Raw genomic sequence first — 13,115 nt, 5'->3', positions numbered from 1 at the left:
CGGGCCTATCAGTCAGTCAGCCGCTGTCAAAGCAAAAGGTGTTTTGACAGAGTGTTATATTCAGCGGCTGTGCTCGCTTATCAGAGGCGGGGTTTTTTGGTGCGTGCTCCCTGCTCTCTGTCTGCTTCACAGTCTGCAGACGGCTTTCTCAAAGTCATTATTAAAGATGACTGTGTCAGTCGGCCACCCCTCCCCTCTGATCCTAATCGGCCTTTGCTGACAGGCGTTCCTCTGGGCAGCTAAGCACCGGCATTAAGCCCCGACTCTGCCTGTTCCACTCCACAGATCCCATTAGACACAGGAGGATTACGGTGCAGAGAGCAGACGCACAAACAAACACACACAAACAGAGAGAGTGAAGGACGGGACATCAGAGCCCAGCCGGAACGTTGTCCCTCACCCTGCTGAAGCAGAAACCTCTTCAAGCTGGGCCTCATAGAGCTCCCATCAGGACCAGTGTGGTCGCACAGATGTCATCATCTAATCCCATTAATGATGCAGAAGCTTTGGTGTTTTCACCTCCAAAGATGTTCAGCAGCAAACAAACACCTCAGCACGTTAAAGGTTGGTTGGGGATTTGAACATGTTTACTGCCTGCTAAAAGGGACAGTTTGATCTGTCACATCTGTTCAGAGGAGGTTCTGGTTTCTCTCTGAAAAATGCGAGCTTCTACTAAACAGACCCATATGAAAACACATTGGTTATCAAAAGAGAAAGAAAGCTAACATTAGCTTTCACTTTTTGGTGTATTATGCTGAGTCAGCATTCTTTTGGACGGTTCAGGTTAGCTTAGTGAATGATGTAGAATCTGACGGGCCTTAAGATGGCTTACGGCTGTAAAAAAAAAAAAAAAAAAAAAAGGCTGAGTCAGCTTTAATTTGACTACTTCAGGTGAGACTGGCAGAAAGCTTTTCTGTTTATTAGATATGAGAGGCGACTGGACCATTCAGAACCCGTTCAACCAGTAACAAACACGGAGGTTCCGTTAGATTCAAACTGGTCTGCTGTTTGAAATCATTTTCTTTTAATTTCCAGAGACTGTTGAACACAGACGGTTTCATTTTATTATTGCTACTGGGGCTAAATCTCTTTATTAAGAAGAAGTAATATTGTTTATCTTATTCTATTTATTGTGTAAAAGTTTCCTCTCAGTCAGAAACGCCTCATGCTAGCACTAATTTAGCATCAGACTCGAAATGAAGCCACTGCTGAGGTGATTTAGCATCCTGAGCGCTGCCTCCACGGCCAACTCTCTGCAGGCTTATCTGAGCTCCCAGGGGCCCGCTGGTGTCTCGGCCCACTGCCTCATGGCCCTCTGCAGGGACCAGCTGGAGCAAATGAGAGTAGGTATGGAAGCGGGGGAGGTGGGAGAGCGCTAGCTGAAAGGAAAAAGCTCAGAGCTTCATTTTTAATCTCTTCTCCTCAGTATTCTCACATTAATGCCGGTTAATGTTGATTTTTAGGGCATTAGGAGGCAGAGCAGAGCCAATATGGTTGATCTGTTACTGGGTTAAGTTGAAGAACGAGGTGGTTACGGCGAACCGTTTTAACCCTCCATCCTCTGCTTCTCCTCCTGTTAGGACACAGGCAAGCTGAATGTCTCCTACTTCCGCTTTGACATCAACGACGCCACCGGTGACTTGGATGCTAACCGACCCGTTCCGTTCCGTCTGACGCCCAACATCTCAGAATTCCTGACCACCATCGGCGTCTCGGGCCCGCTAACCGCCTCCATGATCGCCGTGGCGCGATGCTTCGCTCAGCCCAACTTCAAGGTAGCTTATTCTCCTGAACCTCTCAGATTATAACGAAGCTTATCATAAATTAAACTCCTCATAAACGCCGTTTACTTCCATAGGTGGATGGAATCCTGAAGGCTGTGCTTCGTGACGAGATCATAGCATGGCACAAGAAAACCCAGGAGGACACTTCCGTCCCCCTGTCTCCAGCCGGACAGCCAGAGAACATGGACTCCCAGCAGCTGGTATCCCTGGTACAGAAGGCGGTAACGGCCATTATCACCCGCCTCCACAATCTGGCTCAGTTCGAGGGAGGGGAGAGTAAGGTCAACACTCTGGTGGCTGCAGCGAACAGTCTGGACAATCTGTGTCGCATGGACCCTGCGTGGCACCCGTGGCTCTGAAGGCGGACAAGCCGCGTTCATTCCTCCTCCTGTAGCGGCTGTTACCTTCTGCTACAGGATGTTACTGCTTTTTCTAAATGAATTTCTGCTTAAGTTTTTATTTATTTTATTCAAGTCATGTCACCTTTAATGTTTTCAGTTTGGCAGGGAAGCGGAACTCCAACATGAGCTCTGGAGGAACGTCTGGTTTGGTTTTAATATGCACCAAGAAGCATATCTTGTAAAAATGTTTACTTAAGCTTTCCTGGTCAAATGAGGAATATTTTTAATACAAGTTGATCTCAAATGTTGAACCATTGGATTACGTCTGAACGTCTACGCTGATGACGATGTGATGAGCCAACACTGATCAGAGGAAACATTTTCAGACAAAGTTCTCTCGTCTTGTACAGAAGCATTTTGTTCTAATAAAATGCTGTTTTTTATTATAAAAATGTATTCGTTTCTTTACTTAAAAAAATAAATAAAAAATTTTAAGATTTAGGAACCCTGTTTGAATTCTCCTTTAGCATTGATATTAGCATTGGGTTTGGAGTTGTCCTCTGGAGTCCAGGAGTTCACCATCATCATCTCTCATTGACATCATCGGCGTTATGCCTCCGGCTGTCAATCGCCTCCAAATGTCCTGATGTTTCCGTTAGTGATTGTGTTTTTAGGTTGGAGTCTTTCACAGATATTCTGTCCAGATTTTAAAGAACTTTTCAGTCATTGTTTTTCATAGAAAGACTTGCAGATATGTGTCTTCTAGCATCGTCGAGCCTCCCAGCCTGTCCTGACTTAAACACCCTGTCAGACATTTCGGCTGTGCCCATAAACTGCGGTTCTGTGTTAAGTTCCACGCCGTCCACTTGTCACTGCTTCCCAACTTGTTTAGACTCTAACATTTCTCCCAATATCTGGTTCCCTCAGAGCAAACCACTGGGAATGTTCGTGTTTCCACTAAGCTGTGGTGCAGCCGATGGTTTCCACGGATCTTTGACACTTTGTTTGGCCCCGTCTATCTCAGGTTTCCCTGTGCTGGAAATATTTGTAAAGTCATTCTGTTTATTTAGCCGTCTGGGCTCCATCTGAGGTGACTCATCGTATCAGATGTGGCTGGCTTTTTTAAGTTCTGATCGGTTGGTTTTAAGATTCCTCTCTGAAATGTGCCAGCCTTAAGCCAGATCAAGCTAACATCCAACATGATGCAGAGGTCTGGTCCTCCTTTTGGTGGGACCAATAAGTTACCGCATACTTTAGTTTTATTCTAGGCTCACCTGTCCTGATGTAGAAGCTTATTTCTAAAAGATGGATCTTTAATGGTTCTCGGAATGTAACCATAATAACCAAAAACAGGTTCAGTTAATGTCATTTCCTGGTAAGTTTCACAACATGTAGTTCAAATCAAAAATACCTGAACCCAAAGTAACGTTAATTGTAATTCCTATAGGGTTTGTTCTATGGCTGTAGGTAGAAGGATTTCCTTTTGGCTCTCTTACAGTGGGTCTGCTGGAGCTGACCTGAGATGATGTTTTTGTTTTTTTTAAACTGAACAGCATGATAATCTATAATACTCTATGTCCTAAAAAGGAATCAGTGCTGTTTCTTTAGTTAAATATCTGGATATTGGTTTTTCACCCAAGGAAATGCATTCAGAATCAGGTTTATTACCGTACCAAGTAGGTTTGCACTTACAAGGAATTTGACTTGTTGATGGTGCAGACAATAAATATATATATATATATATATATATATATCATACTGTATACAATATATAGTATATAGCCATATACTATATATGCAGCAGTCTGTGTTAATGTAACGCAGGAGGTCTGGAGATGCTACGTTGGTATAGCTTATAGGTCCTGAACGGGGGAGGGAGAGAGGCAGCGTCCTTGTCAGTGGGGTCTGTGGGCCTTGTTGATAAGGCTGGTAGCGGATGGGAAGAAGCTGTTCTTATGGTGTGAGGTTTTGGTCCTGATGGACCGCAGCCTCCTGCCAAATGGAAGTGCCTCAGAGTCCTGGAAGTGTACAGATCCTGAATAGATGGAAGATTGCAGCCAGTCACTTTCTCTGCAGACCGAATGACACACTGCCGTCTGCCCTTGTCCTTGGCAGCAGCCTACCAGGTGGTGATAGAGGAGGTGAGGATGGACTTAATGATGGAGGAGTAGAAGTGTACCATCATTGTCCTTGGCAGGTTGAATATCATTAGTTGGCCTAGTCAAAGTCCAATCATAAATATAACAGAATCTGAAGCAAGGCTTTTAAGCTGGTGTAAAAGGTTATTTTCCATCCTATCAAACCAACCATGTATATGGTTGGTCACAGTAATATTTCTAACTTGCATATCATAAGGCAATGCAAAAATTAATATTCGGTAAGGACTGCATATTTCATTTATACGAGGTAAGACAACAAAAATAGAATTATATATGGCATTTATCTTTAGTAGAATGATCGCTGCAACAGTCTCTTCATGTTTGCCTAAAATTCCAGCAGCATTTAGTTCCTATGCTCCACTGACCTGGAACAAACACCCAGAAGACGGCAAAAGTGATGAAAGCCTGAGATTTTTTTTAAGTCAAAGTTAAAAACCCATTTGTTTAGAGCTGCTTTCTGATTGTTAAGCTGTTAACTGAGGTATTATTAGCTTAGGTTTGTGATCCAACTGTTTCCTTAGCTTTACTACCTGCTTTATAATTTTTTATACCTTTACTTGCTTTTATTTTCCTTCTATTTTATTGTTTAATTCATGCATTGAGTCATCTTTGTACTAAATTGTGCTATATAAATACACTTGCCTTGCCTAATGTAGATGTGGTAATTTTATACCTCACTCCATATTTATAAAAGGTGAGGCGATGCAAATGTAATTAATTGTAAATCACTGTGTATTGAATTTAGTTATAACAAGGTTTTGCATTTTTAGAAAGATAAGATGTATTTAATTCACATATGGTGAGCCTCTGCATCTATACATCTATTTCATTCAGATTGAAAATTTTAAGTGTCTACTAAGGATGACTATTCAAATATGATGAGAGCAGATCTGAAAATATATGATACAAACTGAAAAATTAAGCTTTTTTTTCTTTAGTAACGAGTGGCGGTTCTTAGTTTTCTTGGACCTCTTGTGGCTATTTCATCTCTGATCCATCCTATAATGTCAGCCTGCTTGGTTTCATCTCACCAGCGCTCTCTTCCGACCCAGGCCAATTAATGATTTTCCTCCTAGGAAGGCCTGATCACACCAAGCAAAAATCTTCTGAGCTGCTCTGACAACCATCCCTCTCCCTCTCTTCTCTCCATTCCTTCCTCCCCTGCACTCTCAGCACTCTCCTCCTCCTCTGAGCCCAACTGCGTGATTTAATTTGTTTGGTAATATCAGGATTGGCATGTTCAGCCCAGCTTCACTCTAAAGTGAAATTGGACAAGGGCATTGGAGCCTCACCATGTTAAACCTGCCTCACCTTGACAGCTGCTTGAGAGGGAGGAGAAGGGTAGAGCGGTGTACCAGGAGGCAGACAGGCTCCAATTCTCTTCACTCTTTACTACGGGAGACTTGTGCGTCAGGAAGTGAGCCAAGCATGAAGACGGAACCTGTTAAAAGTGGAGACAAAACACCAGGTGCTGCTGGAGGCCATCAGGCTCTACAACAACCTGCTGGAGCTGGTCCAGACAATCTAACTGGACTCTTGGAAGCAGACCTTATCCTGCCACGTTGATCTCAACGGAGTTCAGCAAAGTTTAGTCAAATTCGGTGGGATTAATCAGGAAACTGAAATCCAGGAGGAATCTAAAGTAGATTTATGGAACCATTTGACTGAGATCTGTTCTCTGGGTTCTTCTACAAGCGTTCAGTCAGCTGCCAGGACTGACGATCAAACAACAGCCCGTGTCCTGGGTTAACCTTAGATTGGGTCTATAGGCAGAAAGTTTGGATCTATGCAACCCAGAAACTAGAAGCTTCTGAAGTGACAGCATGCTGAGGCAGCAGGGAGAGATGATAATCAGATTAGGTTTCTGCAATCTTTCATTTCAGGCAGATCATGTCCATCATTTGTGACTGTCCTCCTGTCAAGGCCTCCGCTGATCCTGATGAAGAAAGGCAGCTCAGCTGACAGTGACGAAGAGTAGGAGAACAGTGAAACCCTGAATACTGAGCTGACTGCCCCGCTCCAGTACATCGGAGCAGTCACATGGAGGATTTATTAGGATTCAGTGAAATCATGCAGCAGTTGATCATTTGGAAGCTTTAGAAAGTTTAGGTTTGGCTCCTTGGTCCCCCTTTCCCCACCCCACCCCACCCCATCAAACACAGTGATACGTCCCAGATTGGCAGGCGAAGAGCCGAGTCCAGATTCATTTCCACCTCCAGTGGAGGGAGACCACCCGTTTAGCGTGTCTGTGAGAGGCCAGGCCACAGGGACGATAACAGATCTCAGAAACACTATAAGCTGCCAGAGCTCAGATCTAACTGATGTTGTCAGGAAGACGAATCATGATTGCATTTCACCACTGTCAGGGCTTCAGTTTCTGTTCCATTACACCCGCCTCTCGGTTGCAAGTCGTTCAAAAAATACTGCAGCCGAGCTTCTGAAAGTCCTGCAGGTTTTCCTCCAATCCTCATGCAGCTTCTAGTTTATCTCCTGCTATTTGGTGTTGCAATTAAGTGACCAAATGTGGGACTATTTAAAACAATCAGACGTCCAGGACTCAACATCTTAATTATATTCCATGTCCAACACTTAGACTTTTTTTTTTTTTATAACAGTGAAGCTCTTTAGTTGCAGGGCTTTCCTAGCTGCAGAAGTTTCCTCTGCTGCTGCTGAGTTAGTGAACATGTGGAGGAGGAGTCTTCCCACCTCATTACCCACACCTGGACAGGCCTGATGGGGGGGTAATTTAAGTCACTCGTTAGCAGCATCCTAACAGGTTCTGACAGCAACAGGGGAACAGGATGGTGGGAAGGTAAAGGCGATTCAAATGACAGAAAGAGAGAGAAGATCCCAGCTGAACCGTTTGACAGAGAGCGGGGGGGCATCAATGCTTTACTCTTATTTTTCTCTTTAATTTCCATAAATTCGACATCATCTTAAATCATCTGAGCCTCTGCTGTAAGCTGTGGTGTGCATAACCCATTAGACTCCGCTGCTAATGTACATAAACTAATGAACACAATGATGTTTTTTTCACAACTGGTGCTATAGCACAACAGGAAATCAAACAGAGGCTTCTTCAACGGATAACTTCTGTTAGCTCTGCCTCCGGTTGATTGTATGTTTTTGAGACAGACGCAGCTGTGCTGTAGATACAAACACCAGCATGCTGGGTAATGGATCGGAGGAAATTATCCAGAGAGTCTGGGCTGACATCCTACTTCTGAGTTCAAATCGGGCTGAATTTACGCCTCCAAATGAGTTAGAAGGAAGATGGGAAAGATTTTCTGTGAAAGTAAATCCCTCCGACTGCCGGATACATGGAAGGATGTCTTCTCTATTACCCCGAACTCGGTAGAACCAGTGTTCACATCCAGCTGAAATCCATTTCTATGTCCCCAGTGAAACATTTTAGAGGATTTCCTTACTAGGCCGGTTAGAGCGCTGATTTAGTAATTGAAAGTCAATGATGTCTGCTGGGAAATAAGGCAATAAGAGGATTCCTGGACTGGAAGAGAAGCAGGGACCTTTTCTCTCTGCAACTTGTTTTCTACCGTTTGAAAATAAATCTTAAAGAGATAAAATTATCATCAGAAAAGATCTTTGAAGGATAAATGTGTATAAAAGTGTCTGAACTGATAAAGTGCTCATGAAAAAGGAAGACATTAAGAGATCTATACGACTGCAAGTAAAATATTAGCTGCTTATAGTGTTCTCACATAACCTCATTAAAAAAAAGCTCACACATTTCTTCAGTTTTTCCATTTTCCATACATAAATAGAAAATTTCCAGCTGCAAAAAAAAAAAAAAAAAAAAAAAAAGGATAGAAAACATCTAGTTATTGATAGCTTCCTTACAAGATTATTACAAAACTTTCATCCCCTTTCTATCCTGTCTGCAGCTTGGGTTAGTTTACTTCATACTGACTCCATTTCTGAGACGCCATAAACTTCAGCAGGTGGAATAATCGTATTAATGTGAAATACACACCTGCTCAGTTATTAGCTAATCTCCTCCTCAGTGTACGCTGCAGTATCTGTAATACAGGCTCAGCAGCTATTAGAAATCACTTCTCATAAATAACTGTAATTCTGTTGTTGATTGGAAATCATGCTGGCAAACCTGGTAAATAAAGATATGAATTTTAATCTTCTGTATTAAATCATTCCTAGCCCTGAATGCAGAGGTAAGAAGATGTGAAGCTAATATATTTACTGGGCAATTTTCCACTGTGGCTTTGTTTGTGCTTCATTAAACATTTTAAATGTTTTTTTCCCCTCATCTGATGCATCTTTAACTCCTCAGTAATAGAAGAATCTCCAGATATCCTAAAATTGGAGGAAGGGAATATTCTTTGTGGAACATGTTTATTAGCTTTCTCATATAAAAAGCTAAAATCAAGCAAAACAAAATACACACACACACACACATATATATATATATATATATATATATATATATATATATATATATATATATATATATATATATATATATATATATATATATATATATATATATATATCTATATATATATATATATATCACTGGACAGTCTGAGGTGCAACCTGGCGGTGTCGGATGGCGGTGTCGGATGGATGCAAAACGCAAAACTGGTGAAAAAGAGTCAGAAAAGAAGAGGGGGGAAAAATTTCAGTGTCCTCCACCTGTAAAACCATTTCTGTTTTGATGGTTGTCTCGTTGTTGCCCCTCTAATGCACCTGTTGTTAATTTCATTAACAGCAAAGCAGCTGAAACTGATTAACAACCCCCTCTGCTACTGACCTGACCAGATCACTATCCCAGAAGTTTAATTAACTTGATGCTACACTCTGATTACAAAGTGTTCGTTTAATTTTTTTGAGTAGTGTATATAGCCTTATATATATATATATATATATATATATATATATATATATATATATATATATATATATATATATATATATATACACTCACCGGCCACTTTATTAGGTACACCTGTCCAACTGCTCGTTAACACTTAATCTCTAAGCAGCCAATCACATGGCGGCAACTCAGTGCATTTAGGCATGTAGACATGGTCAAGACAATCTCCTGCAGTTCAAACCGAGCATCAGTACGGGGAAGAAAGGTGATTTGAGTGACTTTGAACGTGGCATGATTGTTGGTGCCAGAAGGGCTGGTCTGAGTATTTCAGAAACTGCTGATCTACTGGGATTTTCATGCACAACCATCTCTAGGGTTTACAGAGAATGGTCCGAAAAAGAAAAAACATCCAGTGAGCGGCAGTTCTGTGGGCGGAAATGCCTTGTTGATGCCAGAGGTCAGAGGAGAATGGCCAGACTGGTTCCAGCTGATAGAAGGGCAACAGTGACTCAAATAACCACCCGTTACAACCACGGTGGGCAGAAGAGCATCTCTGAACGCACAGTACGTCGAACTTTGAGGCAGATGGGCTACAGCAGCAGAAGACCACACCGGGTGCCACTCCTTTCAGCTAAGAACAGGAAACTGAGGCTACAATTTGCACAAGCTCATGGAAATTGGACAATAGACGATTGGAAAAAACGTTGCCTGGTCTGATGAGTCTCGATTTCTGCTGCGACATTCGGATGGTAGGGTCAGAATTTGGCGTCTACAACATGAAAGCATGGATCCATCCTGCCTTGTATCAACGGTTCAGGCTGGTGGTGGTGGTGTCATGGTGTGGGGAATATTTTCTTGGCACTCTTTGGGCCCCTTGGTACCAATTGAGCATCGTTGCAACGCCACAGCCTACCTGAGTATTGTTGCTGACCATGTCCATCCCTTTATGACCACAATGTACCCAACTTCTGATGGCTACTTTCAGCAGGATAATGCGCCATGTCATAAAGCTGGAATCATCTCAGACTGGTTTCTTGAACATGACAATGAGTTCACTGTACTCAAATGGCCTCCACAGTCACCAGATCTCAATCCAATAGAGCATCTTTGGGATGTGGTGGAACGGGAGATTCGCATCATGGATGTGCAGCCGACAAATCTGCGGCAACAGTGTGATGCCATCATGTCAATATGGACCAAACTCCCTGAGGAATGCTTCCAGCACCTTGTTGAATCTATGCCATGAAGAATTGAGGCAGTTCTGAAGGCAAAAGGCGTTCCAACCCGTTAATAGCATGGGGTACCTAATAAAGTGGCCGGTGAGTGTATATATATATATATATATATATATATATATATATATATATATATATATATATATATATATATATATATATATATATCGTGTTGATCGACAAACAGCAGAAGAGGGCAGTAGTGATAGATGTGGCAATCCCAAGCGACAGCAACATCAAGAAGAAAGAACACGAGAAGCTTGAGAAATACCAAGGGCTGAAGGAGGAGCTAGAAAAGATGTGGAAAGTGAGAGCAGCAGTGGTGCCAGTGGTATTGGAGCACTGGGGGCTGTGACCCCCAAACTGGGAGAATGGCTACAGCAGATTCCAGGTAAAACATCAGAGGTCTCTGTCCAGAAGAGCGCAGTCCTAGGAACAGCTAAGATACTGCGCAGAACCCTCAAACTCCCAGGCCTCTGGTAGAGGACCCGAGCTTGAGGATGACACATACCACCCCACGAGGGGTGAGAAAACTGTTTTTATATATATATATATATGTATATATATATATATATATATATATATATATATATATATATATATATATATATATATATATATATATATATATATATATATATATATATATATATATATATATATATATATATATATATCCTCCACCAACAATATATAGTTGTTGACCCAATCTCAAACTGCCCCCTAAGCACAGATCCTGAGCACTAACCCTCCATTTGTGCATTCCTACTGATGGTCCTCCACATTAAGGGCCATCCCGAACCCAAATTGTAGCGGTTAGGGTGAGTGGACCTTAAAGAGCGAGTCTGCATCCATTGCTGGAAATCGGCAGCAAGTGTAACGGCGGCCTGGTGGAGAAAGAAAAAACATAAAAAATGTAAATTCCGCTGGTTTGCTGCATCTTCGTCACATTGACAAAAAATCACAGGTTAGTTTAGGAAAAAAAACGTATTTAATTCCAAAATAGAAAGTCCTCTGAAATAGTGTTATTTGACAGTATACATCTGTTTTAAGAAAGGGGCAAAATGTTTAATGTTATGTTAACCTTCACTACAGAGCTACAGCCACACACGTGGCGTCACTGTGTTGTCATAGCAATGACTGCTTTCCTTTTCTGTTGGAGGGAAGGGTCATCCCATTCTCGTTTATACCCCACCACCTTCAATCAAGGCGCCTTTCACAGCTGCGAATGAGAATTCACTGGGAGAGAGACTTGATAGTTAAGAGTTAGTGGTTAGGGTTGTTAGTAAGGACGCAGGCAACACAATTCTGGATTAGCTGTAGCTGTCTGATCCACTTTTTCTTGTTTTGTTTTGGTTTTTTTTATTAGGCAGACCTGTGAGGGTGTGGTGCAGTAATCAGTTCTAAAAAAAACTCAACGTAGTTTTCAAGATCCCGCAGAAACATTAGTCCTTTAATTATTATCCTATTTAGAACTCAAGACTGATATTCAATATACAAATTAGGACTAAAACACACAGATATGTTGGGCTCCTTCGTTCTCTTGTGTTCTAATATGGAAAAATGTGATATTAGCCACCGACTCCAAAGAATAAATCACACGGTAGGTCCAGTCCAGCTGAGAAAACCGCCAGCTTCAATTGGCCTGTTTCCTTCCATATAGTGGGTTTTACATCAGGCCAGCAGTCAACAGATTGTTTCAGGGGGAAGTATTGCTCTTGTATTCTGCCACAGAAACCAGTTTCTGGCTAGATGAAAGTGTTTAATGGGTTTGAGGTTGAAGAAGTGATTGAAACAGCAGCTTGACCATTGACTGCTGCCTCTGCATTAAAAAGCCCCTTCCAGCTATATCTAATTTGTTCTGGGCTCCTGCAGTTCTGTATAAAAGAACCTTGAGAAGGTTTCAGGGTAGAAAGTTTCCTCACAGGAGGGTTGCCACTAAGAAAGATTGGAAAGCTGTGCCTTCAGAACTCCTGTGCGGCCTTGCAGATGCCCCGAGAGATAAATACAGTTTGCAACCATGCAAACTTCCTTTAACGGTCGGATTTTACAACCCAAAGAAAGCAAGCATCAGTCGACTTGGAGTTTTACAGGAATCGAGATAATTAAACTTTTTTCATGTATTATTTATTCTATTCTGCAGCATAAAGCTGCTGTTTAATTGGGGTCAGTGTTCGGTGCCGGCTGCAGTAATAACAGCTCGGTCTCTATAGGGCCTTTAAGATAAAATCACAATGGAGTCTGCAAATGTGCATGTGTGTGAATTTCCTCCTGTAAGAGGGGGGGGGGGGGGGTCAAGGTCACCGAATCAACCAGAACACCCTCCTTATCTCCGAGCCCGTTGACGCCCCCGTCCACATGAGGGGTGGTTGTCAAATGAATCAAATCATAAGAGGCTCAGTCACAACAAAGAACCTGCTGCCTCTGTGGGAGGATTGAGAGATGACTCCTCTGTGCTCTCTCATATTAATAATTAAAAACACTGATGCTGTTGTCACTTCCCATAAATCAAACCCAACGATGGAGCCTTCGCTTGCAGCGTGCATTTTGATATTAGCCAAAACGTGTTCAGAGTTCGAAGCTGGTTCAGGAAACGACAATATGTGTGATGATGAAGGGGAACGGTTTGAAGCCAAGATCTCACTGTGTGGCTCCCCTGTACAACATGTTGGGTTATTATGGACATAAGCTGAACAGTTGGAACATTGGTTTCATTCACGATTGGAAACAAATAAACTGGCAGGAAG

General features: G+C 42.2%; 1 protein-coding gene across 3 annotated transcripts in view; it reads left to right on the top strand.

The window, feature by feature from the left end:
• The window catches only part of LOC119776025 (transformation/transcription domain-associated protein), a 72,186-nt gene extending 69,609 nt beyond the window's left edge, over positions 1 to 2,577 (top strand). For 2 of the 3 annotated variants that reach the window (XM_038274231.1, XM_038274228.1), the window contains 2 exons: positions 1,581 to 1,775; positions 1,859 to 2,143. In XM_038274231.1, coding sequence (XP_038130159.1) covers positions 1,581 to 1,775; positions 1,859 to 2,143 — 480 coding nt within the window. Of the gene's footprint in view, positions 1 to 1,580; positions 1,776 to 1,858 lie in introns of all 3 variants that reach the window. The other variant, XM_038274229.1, reaches the window with a different exon arrangement.
• Positions 2,578 to 13,115: the final 10,538 nt, after the last annotated feature.

This window comes from Cyprinodon tularosa, unplaced genomic scaffold, assembly GCF_016077235.1.
Source record: "Cyprinodon tularosa strain WSP-4 unplaced genomic scaffold, ASM1607723v1 ctg90, whole genome shotgun sequence".
Classification (NCBI taxonomy): Eukaryota; Metazoa; Chordata; class Actinopteri; order Cyprinodontiformes; family Cyprinodontidae; genus Cyprinodon; species Cyprinodon tularosa.
The sequence above is the reverse complement of the archived record's forward strand: the minus strand, read 5'-3'. Positions and strand labels throughout refer to the sequence as shown.